A 19,551-nucleotide genomic window follows, 5' to 3' on the forward strand; every position below is an offset into this window, starting at 1 on the left:
TTAGGCGACAACGCCCTTTTTGAACAGACGCATGTGCCGATTTAATTTGAAAATCGAAATTTTGGACAATTTTCACATAGATGAATCTATGGAACTTCTCCCGAAGAGGAATGAACATGAGCCAGTGAAAAGTATCCTTAAGAAGGAAGATGTTGCAATATCAAATTCAATCGGTAATCACTAATTCTCAGACTCTCTCTCCTACCTCGCAGACATGTTACCTTACCTTGCGGCAACAGGACACAATCTGTACACGAAGGATGTTTGGTTGTACCTTCAAATAATGCAAGAGTTGAAACAAGAGGATTCTGAAGGTTACAAGATGTTCGCCGAAGGGTATGCCACCATCAGAAGGACTGAAAAGCAATACGGTGGCATCCCTTCCGATCAGATTATTGAACAACTGCTCATGAGGGCCCTGAAAACACGAGTTGGACTGACACGTGGAAGGGGGTTAACAGAAGTGCAGCAGGCAGTGTGGTTACTGTCGAGAAATGTGTGTGCAGAGGTCACAAATGCTGTGCACGACGATCTCTTGGGTCTCAAGGGAGGATCTTCTGAACAGCATGTGAGAATGGGCAAAACGTCCGACAAGAGGAATAAGGAAGATTATGAGAACACACTCACCTTCATCAGATTGAGAAATCCCTTCGACACATCTCACAATGAACTCGAAAACATAGTCACGGGCAAACAGGCCAGTTCTGCTGTGAATATCTATGATGCAAAAGCTATACTTAAGAAAATGGAGGGAATACCTGTTAAGTTCACATTCAAGCGTAAAGAGCAAGCAATAACCATGGGTTCTAAAGTCCGTAGGAAGGATGGCAGTATCATGCAGATAAATCCTCAGAACCTCTTCGACCGATTGATTGCTCTGGCACTAGTCAGCTCACATGAGAAAGAGACAGATCTGGACGAGATGCTCTCGTATGAGCTGGCACCATTCCCTCCCTCCCTGTTCGAGGGTGAGGAGCTAATGAGAGAAGCAAACAAGCCGCAGATAACAGAACTACTGAAGAAGCACTACAGTCCAAAGATGCAGAAGCTTGAGGGTACTGTGGTTCTGGACGGAGGCAGCTTGTTTTACACGATAAACTGGACGAAAGGAACTAAGTTCCAAGAAGTTGCAGGTTTATACACTAAGTTCGTCACTAAGAACTACCTGAAGCCTGACTGCGATGTTAAAGTCGTTTTTGACTCTTATCCCGAGGAACCAACAACGAAGGATTCGACCCATCTAAAGAGGACTCGCCAATCCTGCACCAAGATAAGAGTGGCTGATGAAATGGTCCTAGATATTTCGAAGCAACAGTTCCTATCGAATAGTAACAACAAACAGAGCTTCGTCGAGCTTGAAGTTGACCGACATCGAAGGATTACAGGTTGTGAGCGCATGAAGTGATGCCGACTGCTTGATTGTACTTGTAGACACTGCAATGACCGCACTAATCGAATGCCCAGCTAAGTGTGTAACAGTGGTTGGTGAATGGTGATGATACCGATCTCATAGTGCTACTCCTACAGCGCACCAAGATGCATGTGCCTGCAGCAGGAAAGCTGTACTTCCAGACCAAGAAATGGAGCTGGGATATAGCCCTCCTTACTGATAGCATCAAGGAAAAGCCCTTCATGAAGCATTCGATCATCAGTCTTCGTGCCAACTCCGGGTGTGATACAACCCCTCGAATATTCGGTAAGGGGAAGTCCAAGTTTTTCCTTGTCGATGAGAGCGTTGTGGATTATTGGGCAGCTGTCGATATGTTTGAGCGGAGCAGTGCAACCAAAATAGACATTGCCGAAGCAGGAAGAACAATCCTGAGAACAGTATAGTCGACTACGAAAGACATAAGAGAACAACTCACTCTGAACAAAATGAGGGCAGCGAGATACTCCGATAAATCCCTTGCAGCAGCCACAGTAGTTACTGCCGAGTCTCTTCCTCCTACTTGTGATGCCGCCGATCTATATGCTCTACGTGCATATCTCCAGGTCCAGCAATGGCTGGGGAATGAACTTGACCCTACTCGTTATGGATCCTTTTTAACAAACGGGATGTACATGCCATTGGCGATGTCGAATCAAGTAGCCCCTGATTTCCTGTTGGATGGAATATTCTGCAAATGTAAAGGTCTTTGTAATACAAACAGTTGTAAATGCTATAAGGCACAGTTGCATTGTAATAAAAACTGTGGTATCTGTGAGGGTACAATATGTAATAATAAGGAACCAGAAAGGGTAAACCCTTTCCAAGATGATTAAGGGGGCATACACCAAATCTGTCCAGACCAAATGACCTAATAGGCAGTTCAGTGACCTTCTAGGGCACCGTTTCCACACCAAAAAAAATAATTTTGAGAATACCTATTTTTGTAATCGAGCATTTCCTGGTTAAGAGTGCAATTTTCGGAAAAAATAATTTTTTGGTTGAGACGCTACAAGTTAATCATTTCTTGCGGTATCGGGTTGAAATTTTGCTCGCCGTTTATTCACATCTATTTCAAGGTGTGTGTAAAATCTTGATATCGTATCTAAAAAGGCTGGTGTGTTATAAATTTTTAAAGTTAAAAAGCTAAAATTTTCCTTTTCAGGCTTATTTTAACAAAAAGTCAGTCAGGGAAGATTGGATTGATTTGACGGTTGACATCAACTTGTTCTCTGAATTCTGGCGCAGTTTTTGATGCCCTCAAAAATGTTTTTACTCATTTATCTTCAGATCTATTGGACCTCAAAGCCAAACAACAAATTTAGGCACATTTTTCGTTTTTATTATTTACTGATTTTTCTAAAACTTTGATAGCAATGTGCTAGTGACTTTTTGAAGGGCGCAAAATAACCGCAACTAGCACATTTATATATGAGTTATGAACAATAAAACACCCTAAAATGCTTCCCTTTGAAGTTATGGGAGAAAATGTGATTTTTTATCAAAATTTTTAAAAATAAATTTTGACAACAAAAAATCTATAAAAGTGTCTAAAAACTTGTTATAGAGCAAAGAAACCAACGGGAATCGACTTTTCGTGCAAAAATACATAGATTTAGCCATCAAACTTGTAAAAATTGACAAAAATTGTGATTTTTAATATTTTCCAAATAAAAAAGGGCGTGGCCGCCACGCAAATTGCACAAGGTTTTTTTCTTGGGAATTTTGAGAGAAGTTAGCTGAGACCTATATCTACACGTAGAAATCAAAAATCCTCTGTAAAAAAATTGTTCATATTTCTGTGGATTTTATGCCAGGACGACTACACTAACATAAAATTTGTCACGGAGAATGGGAAATTCGCGATTTCATACAAGCCGCGAAATCCTTTTGTCTCTGATAGTGTATAATAGCTGGATAACTATAATAAGTCTAGATCCAAGACATATGGCTATATTGGAATATCAAGCCAAGTGGTAGTAAACATACATATTCTTACCTTGATATTCGAGATTGATGTTGTTCTAATTTACAAAGAAATTTGAATACGCTGCTTGATCGCTGACCTGAGTCTAGTACCTAAAATACAACATCCTATTACTCACTGAGCACTGATATGAGCAGGTTAATCATTTTGTGATTATCCTGTCAATTTTTGCGAGCAAGATATCATGATTCATGGACTACAAATGACGTGTGGGGCGGAATATTTTGAAATATTGTTTAGGATGAAGAATGAGTCATGAAAGGGAGCTGTATAGTGTATAATAGCTGGATAATTATAATTAGTCTAGATCCAAGACATATGGCTATATTGGAATATCAAGATCTTGTGAAACAGCCAAGTGGTAGTAAACATACATATTTTTACCTTGATATTCAAGATTGATGTTGTTCTAATTTACGAAGAAATTGGAGCACGCTGCTTGATCGCTGACCTGAGTCTAGTACCTAAAATATAACATCTTATTACTCACTGAGCACTGATATCAAAACCGAGATGATCATTTTGTGATTAATATTAATGCAGATTGTGCAACGAATATAAAATAAACGTATTAATACCGTAACAAGTTATGAGTACAGATAACGTTAATTGACGATGTCAATTCATGGCAGCTCGGCGCGGCACAGTAGCGCATCTCGCCGATCTAGCCAGTCGCTGTGAGAAGCCTTATTGAGTGCGCGGCGCGGCACAGTAACGCATCGCGCTACAAAGATAACGGAGAGGCTTAAAAATGCAAAAGGATGATGGAGAGTTGTAAATTAAAGAATTAACCTGAAGTGTGCACTAGGTTCTTCTCGAGAGTTGCAATCAGTAATTGCACAGTTAGGAAACAGGTTGAATATCTCAGTACTGAAGTACAGCGTGTATTCAAATAATTTATTATGTTTTAAACACTGCTGCCTGAAAATGTATGCGAATATCAGCCATAAATATAATTGTGTACATCTAATTTAATATAGATCAATTTTAATTTTACACAGGTTGCATAACATTTTAAATCAGAGTTTGAATCAACATGTTTAATAAAACCTACCGAATAAATATCGACGCTGCGGATTATTAAGTCGGTAAATCAAAGGAACACACGGAGAAAACAAGGCTACGGGTTTGCAGACTATATTAATATAAAGAGAACAGAGCGAGGTTAACAACACAGATATCTGAAACTATGCTTGGTGTAGCTCGTTGGGATAGTATAGGAATTCTAGTTCCTATAGTTGGGAATGAGGTAATTGTCTGTTCACAGATCGCCCTCTAAAACTTACAGTTACAAGGAAATATTTCCTGTAGATCCTTGGTATATAAGCAACATTTGACAGAACATAGTGTGGAGTTAGCTATGTGCCCATCCTTGGAGAACCCGGTGGATGTCCTTGCTGTACAGCAGTGTTAAACAAGGAACTGAAACCGAGGGGTTCCGTTCAGGCCCTTCACACTTTGTTTCTGTCTAGTTCTTATGTACCGTCACAATAGTGACTTTAAATATAAGATGTAGAGTAATGTAATTAGAGATGGATATTTTCTTGGATGGATAAGTCACCGGTCACGTGGTACTGTCACGTGGTGTCACGTGGTGCGCTGCAATGAGTTTCAGGATATCATGTTACTCTGCAATCTCTACTAAAAGTGGGGTTCTACAAATAGCAGTAATACCAAGAATTATATTATCTTATCATGTGACAACTGATCATGGCCAGGAGTTAATGATCATTTAAAATCTTGCGTGAGTCTTGTGTAAATCCTGAGTAAATACTATTAAATCCCGTGTACATGTACTGTGTCAGTAGCTGTAATGGGCTACATCACCGGGGGGGGGGGGGGGGGGGGGGGGGGGCAGGGGGGGCAGCTGCCCCCCTGGGATTTGGGGAACAAGTTTACAAAAACATGAAAATTTATTCTTCAACATAACATTAAACCAGACGGCTATGGTATACAGTTTTGTTTTCGCACCCACTGCTCTGTAGCCCCACTGCACTGTAGCCCCCCCCCCCCCTACATTATGTTATTTTTAAATACCATACCAGTTACCACGAACGATGGATGAATTCCGTCCAGGGGGTTGAAGAGAGAGGGAGGGAGAGTGGGAGCACAGCATGGTTGCGTGTTAAGTTTATCTCGCGCTGCCTATTTTACCGTTACACAAACAAAAGATTCCAATCAGTGTCAGGGTCACCCTGACACTGATTGGCCGGGCATGTTTAAGTGTGAAAACGGAATGTCATGAAATGTCACGGAATGTCAAAATTGTCTAATTTCCTTAAAAATTTTCCGGGGGGCTTCGCCCCCCTACCCCTCCCGAAAGGGGCTCCGCCCCTGGACCCCGCAGGGGGCTTCGCCCCCTTGCCTCCCCTGGGTTGAAGACGTGATGTAGCCCCTGTGACAGTATCACGTGTAGCTAATCTGCTCCAGTCTGTAGCTCACTGCAAAAGATAACGCATTCTACGTCTGATGTTAAACAGCTTACATATCTTCCAACCGAGCCGTCAGGAATTATATGGCCAAACTCACTCCCCTACGTCATCACGTTTCAAGTGAACGTTCTCGAATTTAATTCAATCTGTCTCTACAGAGGAATATTTTTAACACGTGGTTTAAAAGAACTTGTGTCACTGGCCAGCTAGATGAAGGAATTGTATCAGCGTGGTATGAATTATTGAAACCCAATACAGGTGTGGGTTATGAAGAGAGAGAGATGGTTGATCGTCTAGGTTTGAGATAGGTTGATTAGTTTCAGGACTTTAGTTCCAACAGACTATCTGTCTGTTCCCACAATGGAACTTGTAGGTTGCGTTGTGTTTTAGTTAGAGTGAGTTGACCAAATAATACGACTTTAAATCGGGTTGGTTGTAGCTATGTATCAATGTATCAGTGTATAAATGTATCAATGTATCAATGTATTAATGTATCAATGTATTAACAATTAGGAACGATGATAGGTTTTACTATGTCTTTGGGATGCAGTCAGGAAGTCAAGAAGTCGGGAATTAAGGGTGTGTCTAGGGTTTTTATAGGTTGTATCATTGACGTAGGGTTTACAATCACGGAAACGATTATCTTGGTCATCGTTTCCGCTACTCGAAATCATGAACAATGAGCGTACACTGGACAAACGGGACAGAACAATGAGAACCCTCGCTCATCTATTACTCCATTAATTACTTTTTCCTATAAGATGATTCACCTATAGATGATTCACCTTTACGTTGTGAAGCCAATTGTTTGTTAACCTCTGGCGTCACAATCAGTTCCGGTTTGCAGTCACAGGCCCTGTCTGTGACCTATTAACTATAAGTTACCTCATTTGGAGATGTGCCAAGCACAAGTTGACAGCTGGCAACCTGCCAACAGGGGATAGCAATGTTATATGGCTTAGAGTGTGCAAAGGGTGGTCCACACAGGCGCGGATAACATAATTTTAATCGGGCAATGCACGGCTGGGTGGTAACCATGGTAACTGTGTTGTTGTAATGCAGACTGGTGGTAACCATGGTAACCAATACAGAATACTGAGGTTCAGGAACTGGTTTCATCATTTTATAACAGGTAGTTCTACTTCTAGCTACATCATAATGTAGACATTGTACGTCGACCCGGGGATATACTTTAATATACTTTAATATACCTACAATATTTAATATATCCCTATCTCCTTGGAGGCCTACATCAAAAATTGTTGCCCAAAATAAGCTTGAAATGCAATTCCTAATCGATTCCAAAAAGTTCTTTAAAAAATATTGAAAATTGATGGAGTTATTTCAATTTTAATGAAGTCATTTTGGCTTGTATTCCGAACCGAGATATTATGTGCAATTTTCCCAATTTTGTTCATGGAGGTCTTTTTACTTAGTATCCACTATATTCAACAAACACTGAGTTATATCTTTCACATAGAGTTAGTCTCATTAAAAAATATTGAAATTTTATCGAATTTAGGCAAAAGCGAATTTGGGCAAAAGCGTATGCCCAAATATGGGCATATTTTTTTAAGCTCATAGCTCAGCCAATTTTTGACCAATCTGGATGGAAATTCATGTGCTAGTCCTAAAACAGGCTTATCTTGCGAATCTGAGTGAAAAATATAGTTCATCATGTAAATCTTAACGAAGAATATAAATCTTCTAATTGTACCGTAGGTATATTAAAGTGTAAAATCCGGATTGGAGTATTATTTATGAGTCGCATTGTTGTAATGTATTCTGTGTAAAATTATTTTTATCCCGGTTGTTGCGACAAGTAACAAGAAATGCGGCCGCTTTTCTTTGTGGATGGCCGCTCAATTTCCCGATCCGTGATGGAGTATTTGATCATATTCCATACCACCTGGGGACCCCAGTCTTTACTGTTTATAAGCATGCAGATATTATATGGCAGAGTGACAGGCCGAGCGCCGCCCAGTTGATATAATTCCATATTGAAAATCGTGTATATTTCTATGTAACCATATGTTTATTGTTTATGCAACCTGACATGACACGGATCTGTGCAAAATAGTAATACTAACTCAAAATAATAATAATATGTTATCAATTAGTCCCTAGCGGGATGCGTATATGGTGAAATTAACAATGTACTTGAACATTTCAGCACCGCGCGCCAACAATTGTTTAATTCAGATTTTCGCGCAAAATAACTTTGCGCAGGCAGACACGTGGGCGACACGTACGCAGGCACGCACGGTGGTCGGTCGCTCGCACGCACGGTCGCAAAGCTACCATATCCCAAAAAACCTCGATCGCTAACCCTTGTCCTTGACTCTTTTGTGCCTTCGGCACTTTGAGTCATGGATCGGGAAAAAATGCTCTTATTAGGGAAAGGAGATGGATAATGATTAATCACTCTACACTCGACTAGACTGTCACGTGACTTTTTTAACTCATTCTCTAGCTGGTTCTGAACGACTTTTCGAAACCCTAACCCTCTAATCTGATCCCAACCCAAACCTTAACCCAATCCTTAACAAAAACATATGCTGAAACCCTAACCCTAACGAGAAATTAGACTAACTTCCTTATACGGTCATATCACGTGATCGATACAGTTTTTCGCCAATATCTCGTCAGGAGAGCAGTTTAACCCTATGTCATGGGACATGGGGGGTAATTCGGAATCAGCGTCCGAAAATACATCTATTGAAGTTGGTTACAACCATCTGGGGCCCTTTTAGAACAATCTCGAAGATCGACTGTAGAGTGATTTAGCACGCTCGAAAGGAGATTACTCGACGTTTCAATGTAAGTGTAACTACGTCGTATTCATGATCTCAAATTATTTGTTATATAGTAGTGTTGAAAGTATTATTTTTAATACTTTCAACACTACTATATAACAAATAATTTGAGATCATGAATACGATGTAGTTACATTGAAACGTCGAGTAATCTCCTTTCCCTAATAAGAGCATTTTTACTTGTCGCAACAACCGGGATAATCATAAAGATAATTTTACACAGAATACATATATTAAAGTATATTAAAATGTAGGATTTTTTCCGATTTTGGCCCGGGGATATAGTGATATACTTTAATATACATTAATATGGTTGGCCCCCCCCCCAACTGTTAATGTTTTGGGTGAATTGTTTTCCTCCCCTACTTAAAAGACCGTCAGAAATAAGGGAATAGCCAAACTCACTCCCCTGCTGACCTATGACTTAACGTAAGAACCATAGATCTGCTTGATCTACGTACAGGGTGTTTCAAGACTCGTGTCAAAATTTTGAAAGGCCCTTAAAATCTAACAAATACCTTATCGGACCTTATTTGGACGGACATTACTTAAACGCTGGAGGCCCTAGCGTTCACCTTAATGTCCGTTCAAATAAAGTCCGTTCAATTAATGTCCGTCCAAGTTAAAGTCCGTTCAATTTTTTTCAAAAATTTTTTCATTTCGAACTTTTTTTCCAGAATATAACAACTTTTTAATTTCAGTCAATTTCAATAGCTATCATTAGACTAAACTATATCGTTGAATCAATAAAAACAAGGTATTATAAAATTTTAACAATCTGAATTGTAAATATCACATTATTGCATGATCACTATCTTGAAGTTGATCTTCGGCTTCTTCTATCTCCACATTTTCTCTTACAACTGGTTGCCTGTCCAACTCGTAGTCGTACCGGGCAATGAACGATCCCAACTGCTCTACTAGAGAGATACTTGAATGCCTAAAGTACAGCTTAAGCTTTATCTCTAGCCCCCCACTTGGTATATGCGACTTTCGGTGGCTTATGTCAGCTACGATACCTTCTACCATACCACCCATCTCGATAAAGTAGAAGACAAACCGGGATATATCCCTGCACGAAAACCCATTTGATGAAGAAGATATGTGATATTAGATAATGATCACGTACACATATTTTAACATTTTTACTGATTAATAAGACTGCTTTTCTTGCTTACTGTATGAAAAATGGATTGAAAAATCATTTGCTAAAATTTAAAAAACGTAAAAAAAAATTAAAAATATTCGGATTTTTGATGGTTTTGATTGCCTTCTAGCGTTCATATTAATGTCCGTTCATAATATGTCCGTTCAAGTAATGTCCGTCCAAATAAGGTCCGATAAGGTAGGTCAAACAGTTCGATTTTTGTTTTAAATTATAGATAAATTATTACATTTCAAAATTAACCCAAATATTTCATCAACTTTCCGAACCAAGCCCCTTTCCGGCATAACAGGTTTGGAACCCTCAAAATCAAATCATATAAGTACGTAATATAATAATGGTCGAATTGCAGGTGCTGGCAAAGTTCCAACACACTGCTTAACATCAGTATTACATTCCTATAATTGGAACAGTACCAGAACTTGACGGTTACATTTGTGATTGTCAGGTAAATTTTGTCGAAGCGATTTGAAGGGGGGGGGGGGGGGGGTGGGGGGGGCATGTATTATAGTTATACAGTATAGCGATTGCACTGTTTAATATGAGCCATGTATTATAGTGGTCTTCTTTAATGAACTTTATGACACGATATCGACTGATCCACCTTTTTTGCTTGCCAACACATCAAAACGTTTATGTTTTTAGAGTTATAGTCAGACTCAGATACCAAATTTATATCTATCTGCTTTATGTGGGTTGTGGACAAGTAAAAGGCAGTTATTTGAGTGAAGGTGCGTCAACAGTAAAATTGAAAATGTATAACAACTTTTAACTCACTTATAGTTATGACTCACGCACACCTTGTCACACGTTGTGTGATACAACGCACACCAACATTTCTTTAAACTCGCCTAACAGACTTAATCTATATAATAAATCATCTTCATATCTATACTGTAGACTCCTGTTGCTACAGGTGAGGGGGCGCTCCACCATTCTTTTTACACGTGCAACTTGCAGTTAACTGCACGTGCAACTTACAGTTGCAGCGTGTGAAAATAAACGAGCATCGCCGCTCCACGGGTAGTAACTACTTCCAAGCAGAGCTCTTTGACAAGCTCAATAAGGGCAATTAATTGATTAACTAATTAACTAATTAATATTGTTAATACTAAAATAATAGTACTCTTAAGTTAACCCTCTTTTAGTTCCCGTAAATCTCAGGGCTGATCTGTAACATTACCTTATATGGTAGTGTTACTATGGTAACCCCACCATATAAGGTAATGACATGTACTAACTACAATAATGCATGAGTATCTTAAGCTCTAGAGATTAGTAATAAAGTTCGGCTTATTCAAATATTCAAATATTCATATTGAATGAAGGGATCTAAATTTGGAAACACATTTTTAGAAGAAGAGCATTATAAAGGAGCAACATAAACTAATTACCTCCTCTAATCGCACTAATTAAATCAGGGCTAATTACTAATTAGTAGCAGAGTGTAGTAATCGACCAATCTTAAATCTAATTATGAAAGTGCACCAAGATAATATGTTCAAACTTTAGATTTCAAATATCAATGTAATAGCGAAAATTGATACAATAATTTCAGTTTCAATAAAAGAATGGAAAGTAATATTATGGAGTTTTAGAGGTTTGGAATTTATGCAGCTTGGAAAAACAAGCTTTAATAGGTAATTGTATCCAGTTTTAACAATGAAATAATACTGATATTTGCACTGTGTTACCATGGTAACTAATATATTACATGTCATAATACGTGCCCCTCTTATCCCGCATAAACTGTGATAAACACTTACACCGACTCTGTAGGTAGTACATATAACATTACCTTGTAAGGTAGTGTTACCATAGTAACAATACCATATATTATGGTAGTGTTACCATAGTAACATTACCTTATAAGGTAGTGTTACTATGGTAACAATACCATATACGGTAGTGTTACCATAGTAACAATACCATATACGGTAGTATTACCATGGTAACAATACCATATAAGGTAGTGTTACCATAGCAACAATACCATATAAGGCAGTGTTACCATAGCAACAATACCATACAAGGTAATGTTACCATAGTAACAATACCATATAAGGCAGTGTTACCATAGCAACAATACCATATAAGGTAATGTTACCATAGTAACAATACCATATAAGGTAGTGTTACCATAGCAACAATACCATATAAGGTAATGTTACCATAGTAACAATACCATATAAGGTAATGGTTATCACACCAAACAGACTCGCTACTCAAGTGTTTACCACATTGTATAGTAGTGTAGTTATATCGGCTACTAGAATATGTCACAAACAGAATGCAAATTTGTACATTCGTAACAAATAAAAAGTACACAAAGTTAAAAAGAAAAACTACATTAAACCACGTATAGATGTTAAAACTCAATATATTATATTCTTACACTTCAATCATATATAAGCTTGAAAATAATCGCACATTTGCTCTTATTATAATTGATCCGGGACATTTTGAAATGATGATTGTGGAACATGTTTTTTGAAAAATCATTGATGATAGTAATACAGTAATGTACTGAGTGAATTTCTGGACAATAATTACAGGATCTTTCTACAAAATTTATAACAAATCACCGAAACTTCAACTTTAACATATCGGACATTGTTTTCATTGATCTAACGCAGACAAGTTGCGCGCACAGAAACTGCACGTGCAGACAAGTTGCGCGCACAGAAACTGCTCGTGCAAAAAATGTGCGCATTGCAAACGCCGGGTATATTGAAATCAGATTTATTCTTCCCGTTTTTGAGTTTTACTTCCTCTTAATTATTTACATATTATAAGTCTGTTGCCAGCATTAATATCAAACACAACTTAATCATAGGACATATCATATTATCATATATCTCTCAAATAAAATCTTAAGTTAAACTCTTGAAATACGCTACCATTAAAATCAATATCTCGAACAGAAATCAATATTCTATAATTGCGAATAATAAAATGTTCACCATTGCCAGTATATACTGAGTATTTGAGTATATATCACAACATTCTCCCGAAATATATTCAATATCATGATAAACACACATATTATGTTACATATGTTAACATATTCTCAACACCATGTTTCTTAAGCTGCGGGCATCGCGTGACACTCGTATATTTACGTATATATTTATCAGTCTCCTTTCATCACTGCTCAATAAACCCAATGGCTTGGATTTCGTTTTCAAGCCTCTCAATTTCACTCTGAGTATCCTCGTCGAATTCTTTTATTCGCTGGAAAAAAGAGTCATGTTACCATGGTAACTAATATACTATTAGCTGGAAAAAAGAGGACATCTGATTAGAAAATAGTTATAAAAAGCTAGAGTTGCTAGCTGACATCTGATTAGGAAATAATTCATAAACGATAAGAATCATTTAGCTACAGAGATTATTGAATCAACAACATGATAAATTGATTAAATAACTGCTTGTTATACCGTTTTAGAATCTAGAAAATTATGATGAATCAAATAGCTGTAGGAAATAAATAATGTTTCAATCTACAATTTTAAATTGAGGTAACTGACAATAATCAGAATTACAACCAAATATCAAAATCTAGAGGCTATCCAATATGATAACAATTGTGTTACTATGGTAACTAGTAGTGTTAACATAGTAACATATCCAATATGATAACAATCTTTATGCTACCTGATGAAGTGAGTACCAAGAATGGAAGTAAGTGGCTTCAATAACGCGAACAGAATGATTTATTGGGGCAAAAAATTTGAGGTTAGATTTCACGAGTCTTTTTGGGCAAGAATACCCACTGGTGGGTGGAGGGGGGGGGGGGCGGGTGGGGAAGTGCTGCTTCTTTAATCGTATTAAAATTCCCGTGAGTTTCACGAGCAAATCACTTTCAATAGTTGCAGCTCCAATTTCGGCTGCACAGTAGTGTTACCATAGTAACTGGGCTGCACAGTTTACTCAATTACTGTTCAGAAGATTTTCCTTTTTTTAATCGGGAGAAATAGTGTGATACCTGACAATGTTAGAACAATGTCGGAACAATGTGAAATATGGGCTGGGGTGGTAACTATAGTAGTGTTACCATAGTAACTGGGCTGGGGTGGGCAGCCTTACTTGTCGCCATGAACTCGAGAGCAACACACATACCCACGCTTACCGCATCTAAGCTCAGTTGTGAACTTTCAAATTCACTTTCCATTACCTCAATGCGCTAGAAATGGTAAAGCAGTCCAAAAATCATTTCATTCCGGAAATTGACAGCCGAGTTCCGGAAATCGTTCAAAAATTACGCTATTTCTGATTCAAACTCCAAATTTCTGATCCAAACTTTGATCAAATCACACTTTCTTTGAACGCTCCCATCAGAAATAAGCGTTATATTTGAACGACCCCTAAAAAGCTAAATTCGATCATTTCATGAGCAACTAAAGAATAGCATTCCAAAAGAATTTTCAGAGTACGAACTGTAACATGCGTGTTAAAGACAAAGCTGCCTATTTTAATGATTACGTATTTAATTAGTTAATTAGATAATTAGTTTATTAATCACCTTGAGGTAGACTTGGCCCATGAGTTTCATCTGTTCCTTATGTTCGGCAACAACTTGCTCTCTTCGAATTTCTTGGTTCTTTGCCAGCTGAAGGGGATGTCATCGTAACAATCGTAAACATCTTCTTAATTAATACTTCTCCAAGTCAATATGAACATAATTTCGGACGACACTGCAGCTAGAAGGAGGGGGTGTGGGGACTTAATTAATCTAGGAGTTAGAAGGAGCTGGGGGGGGGGGCTTAATTAATCTAGGAGTTAGAAGGAGCTGGGGGGGGGGGGGGGGGAGGCTAAACTAATCTAGGAACTAGAAGGAGCTGGGGGGGGGGGGGACTAAATTAATCTAGGAGTTAGAAGGAGCTGGGGGGGGGGGGGGGGCTAAACTAATCTAGGAACTAGAAGGAGCTGGGGGGGGGGGGGGACTAAATTAATCTAGGAGTTAGAAGGAGCTGGGGGGGGGGGGGGGGGAGGCTAAACTAATCTAGGAACTAGAAGGAGCTGGGGGGGGGGGGGGACTAAATTAATCTAGGAGTTAGAAGGAGCTGGGGGGGGGGGGGGCTAAACTAATCTAGGAACTAGAAGGAGCTGGGGGGGGGGGGACTAAATTAATCTAGGAGTTAGAAGGAGCTGGGGGGGGGGGGGGGGGGGGCTAAACTAATCTAGGAACTAGAAGGAGCGGGGGGGGGGGACTAAATTAATCTAGGAGTTAGAAGGAGCTGGGGGGGGGGGGGGGGGGGGCTAAACTAATCTAGGAACTAGAAGGAGCTGGGGGGGGGGGGGACTAAATTAATCTAGGAGTTAGAAGGAGCTGGGGGGGGGGGGGGCTAAACTAATCTAGGAACTAGAAGGAGCTGGGGGGGGGGGGACTAAATTAATCAAGGAGTTAGAAGGAGCTGGGGGGGGGGGGGGGGGGAGGCTAAACTAATCTAGGAACTAGAAGGAGCTGGGGGGGGGGGGGGACTAAATTTATCTAGGAGTTAGAAGGAGCTGGGGAGGGGGGGGGGGCTAAATTAATCTAGGAGTTAGAAGGAGCTGGGGGGGAGGCTAAACTAATCTAGGAACTAGAAGGAGTTGGGGGGGCTAAATTAATCTAGGAGTTAGAAGGAGCTGGGGGGGGGGGGAGGCTAAACTAATCTAGGAACTAGAAGGAGCTGGGGGGGGGGACTAAATTTATCTAGGAGTTAGAAGGAGCTGGGGAGGGGGGGGGGGGGCTAAGCTAATCTAGGAACTAGAAGGAGCTGGGGGGGGGGGCTAAATTAATCTAGGAGTTAGAAGGAGCTGGGGGGGGGGGGAGGCTAAACTAATCTAGGAACTAGAAGGAGCTGGGGGGGGGGGGGACTAAATTAATCTAGGAGTTAGAAGGAGCTGGGGGGGGGGGGGGCTAAATTAATCTAGGAGTTAGAAGGAGCTGGGGGGGGGGGGGAGGCTAAACTAATCTAGGAACTAGAAGGAGTTGGGGGGGGGCTAAATTAATCTAGGAGTTAGAAGGAGCTGGGGGGGGGGGGGGGAGGCTAAACTAATCTAGGAACTAGAAGGAGCTGGGGGGGGGGACTAAATTTATCTAGGAGTTAGAAGGAGCTGGGGAGGGGGGGGGGGGGGCTAAACTAATCTAGGAACTAGAAGGAGCTGGGGGGGGGGGGGGGGGACTAAATTAATCTAGGAGTTAGAAGGAGCTGCGGGGGGGGGGGGGGGCTAAATTAATCTAGGAGTTAGAAGGAGCTGGGGGGGAGGCTAAACTAATCTAGGAACTAGAAGGAGTTGGGGGGGGGGGGGCTAAATTAATCTAGGAGTTAGAAGGAGCTGGGGGGGGGGGGGCTAAACTAATCTAGGAACTAGAAGGAGCTGGGGGGGGGGACTAAATTTATCTAGGAGTTAGAAGGAGCTGGGGAGGGGGGGGGGCTAAACTAATCTAGGAACTAGAAGGAGCTGGGGGGGGGGGGGACTAAATTAATCTAGGAGTTAGAAGGAGCTGCGGGGGGGGGGGGGGGCTAAATTAATCTAGGAGTTAGAAGGAGCTGGGGGGGGAGGCTAAACTAATCTAGGAACTAGAAGGAGTTGGGGGGGGGGGCTAAATTAATCTAGGAGTTAGAAGGAGCTGGGGGGGGGGGGGGGGCTAAATTAATCTAGGAGTTAGAAGGAGCTGGGGGGGGGGGCTAAATTAATCTAGGAGTTAGAAGGAGCTGGGGGGGGGGGAGGCTAAACTAATCTAGGAACTAGAAGGAGTTGGGGGGGGGGGGGCTAAATTAATCTAGGAGTTAGAAGGAGCTGGGGGGGGGGGGGAATAAATTAACCTAGGAACTAGAAGGAGCTGGTTGGGCTTAACGCAGCTAAATTGAAATTACTTTGTTAGATTGATTGTTGATTTCTCTTTCACAGCGTTCGTCCAACTGTCTCTTCTTCTCCGCTAATTCGTCCTTATCTTTTACTTCAGCTATCAGTTTCGCTAGCTGGTCCGCTTTTTTACCTTCTATTACTTTCATCTGAAATGAAATTAAATTATATTATGCCCATACAATATTGAAAAAAGAAAGATATCAATCAAACCGCTCTTATCTATTCCTAAATGTTTACACAATTCTATCGTTGAAAACATTTACCCTCCGAACTAGTTAAAGGAAAAAACAAATCTTTTTATTTTAACTAAATACGATCTATATGTCTATATTATATCTCTCTATCTCTAATTTCTATATCTACATCTACCCTATCTATATATCTCTCTTTCCAATGTTTTCTGATTATGTTACTGAAGATAGTAATGAAAATGTTTTAACACCTCAGTACTGTGTATTACTACAGCTCTTGAACCTAACCTGCTCAGTCTGACTAATTGGGAATTTAAACTCTATATTATATCTCTCTATCTATATTATAACTCTCTATCTATATTATATCTCTCTATCTATATTATATTTATCTATCTATATTATATCTCTCTATCTATATTATATTTATCTATCTATATTATATCTCTCTATCTATATCATATCTCTCTATCTATATTATATCTCTCTATCTATATTATGTCTCTCTATCTTTATTATATCTCTCTATCTATATATCTACATCTACCCTATCTATGTATCTCTTTTTCCAATATTTTCTGATTATGTTACTGAAGATAGTAATGAAAATGTTTTAACACCTCAGTACTGTGTATTCAGTATTACTACAGCTCAACCTGCTCAGTCTGACTAATTGGGAATTTAAACTCTTGATTATATCTCTCTATCTATATTATATCTCTCTATCTATATTATATCTCTCTATCTATATTATATCTCTCTATCTATATTATATCTCTCAAGAGTTTAAATTCCCAATTAGTCAGACTGAGCAGGTTGAGCTGTAGTAATACACAGTACTGAGGTGTTAATACATTTTCATTACTATATTCAGTAACATCCTGAATCAGAAACTCGGTTAATATCAGTTCCTACAAAGTGTATATAGTAACATTGGAAATGAAATGACACAACTAAAAACGATATGAATATTTAAAAAAAAAATAACTCTTGTGCCCCAATGCAATAGAAAACCTTCAAGATAAATCCAATTATGGAATCCCAAACGGGTCCATGGCATTGAGCCCCAATGGACGTATAGTTCTTAGTTTCTGAATATAACGTGGTGTTCATCCACTTCTAGAGTTCTTGGGCTACTATTACTGAGAATTGACACTTTATAAGCCTGGTTGAAATTGTCACGTTGTTTCATATTATGAACTTCTACAAGGTGTTTGCCCAAGCTGAATCCGTCGTCGTTTTCTTCAGGGACAAACGTATTGTCCGAAATGAGTTTGTAGTAATGGGCGGTATGTTCGTTTACTCGTGCCCTGAGGGGCTGGACCGTTCTTCCTACATAACACATATTACAAAGTTGGCAACTGAAGAGGTATACAACATTGTAGCTGACACATGTACCAGACACTGCTTTGGCTCGCTGTCCATTGGCTGTTATTGATGGATGTGGAGATATGATGTTACAGGTACTGCAGTGTCTGCCCCCACATGGTCTTGTGTGAGGTTAGGTTAAGTCATCCGCAAACTGTTTTGCTTTGACTAACTTCCTTCTAAAAGATGTTCCAGTACGTCTGACGAATTTGAAGATAGGGCGTGATGTACCGGCTCTAGATGATATTGGGGAGCCTAGGGTGTTTCCACTTGTATGGGAACCAGATAATCCTGAGAAGCTCCTGGTTCTACTGAGTTCTGGTTACAATCGTTGTACCGATTCTACTAACTCTTGATCGCTGCCAAATGTCTATCTATATTATATCTCTCTATCTATATTATATCTCTCTGTCTATATTATGTCTCTCTATCTATATTATATCTCTATCTATATTATATCTCTCTATCTATATTATGTCACAATGACTGAAGAATAAACCGATACAAGATCACTCGGATAGACGAATGGTTATATTTATTATTCATAGATGAAATAAAACAAAACAAACTGAATAGTTTGGTAGTAAGTAGAAAAAACAAGGAAGCACTCTAGGATAAGATAAATGGAAAAGATGATCCATGTTCAGAACTTACCCCCGATTTTCTCTGATAAAGTTTAAACTGGTTAAAACTTAATATTCAATAAGAGTTAACAATATCATATTATGTGAATATCACCCGAGTAGAGTATCATATATATTCAATAACTTTCCGGGGGGGGGGGGGGGGGGGGGGGGGGGGGGGAGGGGGGGGGTCCCCCTTAATCATAATAAATAATTGTATATTACCCGAGTAGAGTATCATCTATATTCAATAACTTTCCATTAAGGGGGCCGGGGGGGGGGGGGTCCCCCTTGATTATAATAAATAATTGTATATTACCTGGTCGGCCAGCTCGTTCCTCTGGTAAAGCTCGAATCCTGCAAACTGGGCTTCGTGTGCTTCCTTCTTAATCTTCTTGTACATCTCGTGGTTCTCCTTCATTTCCTTCCTGTCGTGAGTAAACTTCTCGCTCTTATGGATCTTCTCCACTCGGAAAGCTTCGCTCTTATGTTGCAGTGTCAAGTTGTTAACCTGTTATTACACATGTTACTATGGTTACCAGCAAGTTGTTAGCCTGACCAGTGACAAGGTGGGTTATTACACATGTGATCAACTATCTGGTAACCATGGTAACGGTCTCTACTCAGGTGGTTATTAATTTGCTGGTTCTTGTCTTATTAATATATATATTATTAGATTAAAGAA

The 19,551-nt window shown here is 39.5% G+C and overlaps 1 protein-coding gene across 5 annotated transcripts in view; it reads right to left on the bottom strand.

Moving 5' to 3' along the window:
• Positions 1-10,547: 10,547 nt before the first annotated feature.
• The window catches only part of LOC134822081 (1-phosphatidylinositol 4,5-bisphosphate phosphodiesterase beta-4-like), an 858,242-nt gene continuing 849,238 nt past the window's right edge, over positions 10,548-19,551 (bottom strand). For 3 of the 5 annotated variants that reach the window (XM_063832947.1, XM_063832951.1, XM_063832948.1), the window contains 4 exons: positions 19,186-19,377; positions 16,693-16,830; positions 14,352-14,438; positions 10,548-13,060 (listed from right to left, as the gene is read on the bottom strand). In XM_063832947.1, the coding sequence (XP_063689017.1) occupies positions 12,974-13,060; positions 14,352-14,438; positions 16,693-16,830; positions 19,186-19,377 (504 nt within the window). In that variant the 3' untranslated portion in view covers positions 10,548-12,973. Of the gene's footprint in view, positions 13,061-14,351; positions 14,439-16,692; positions 16,831-18,897; positions 18,910-19,185; positions 19,378-19,551 lie in introns of all 5 variants that reach the window. The other 2 variants (XM_063832950.1, XM_063832946.1) reach the window with 1 other exon arrangement.

This window comes from Bolinopsis microptera, chromosome 10 (assembly GCF_026151205.1).
Source record: "Bolinopsis microptera isolate Bmic1 chromosome 10, MBARI_Bmic_1.0, whole genome shotgun sequence".
NCBI lineage: Eukaryota > Metazoa > Ctenophora > Tentaculata > Lobata > Bolinopsidae > Bolinopsis > Bolinopsis microptera.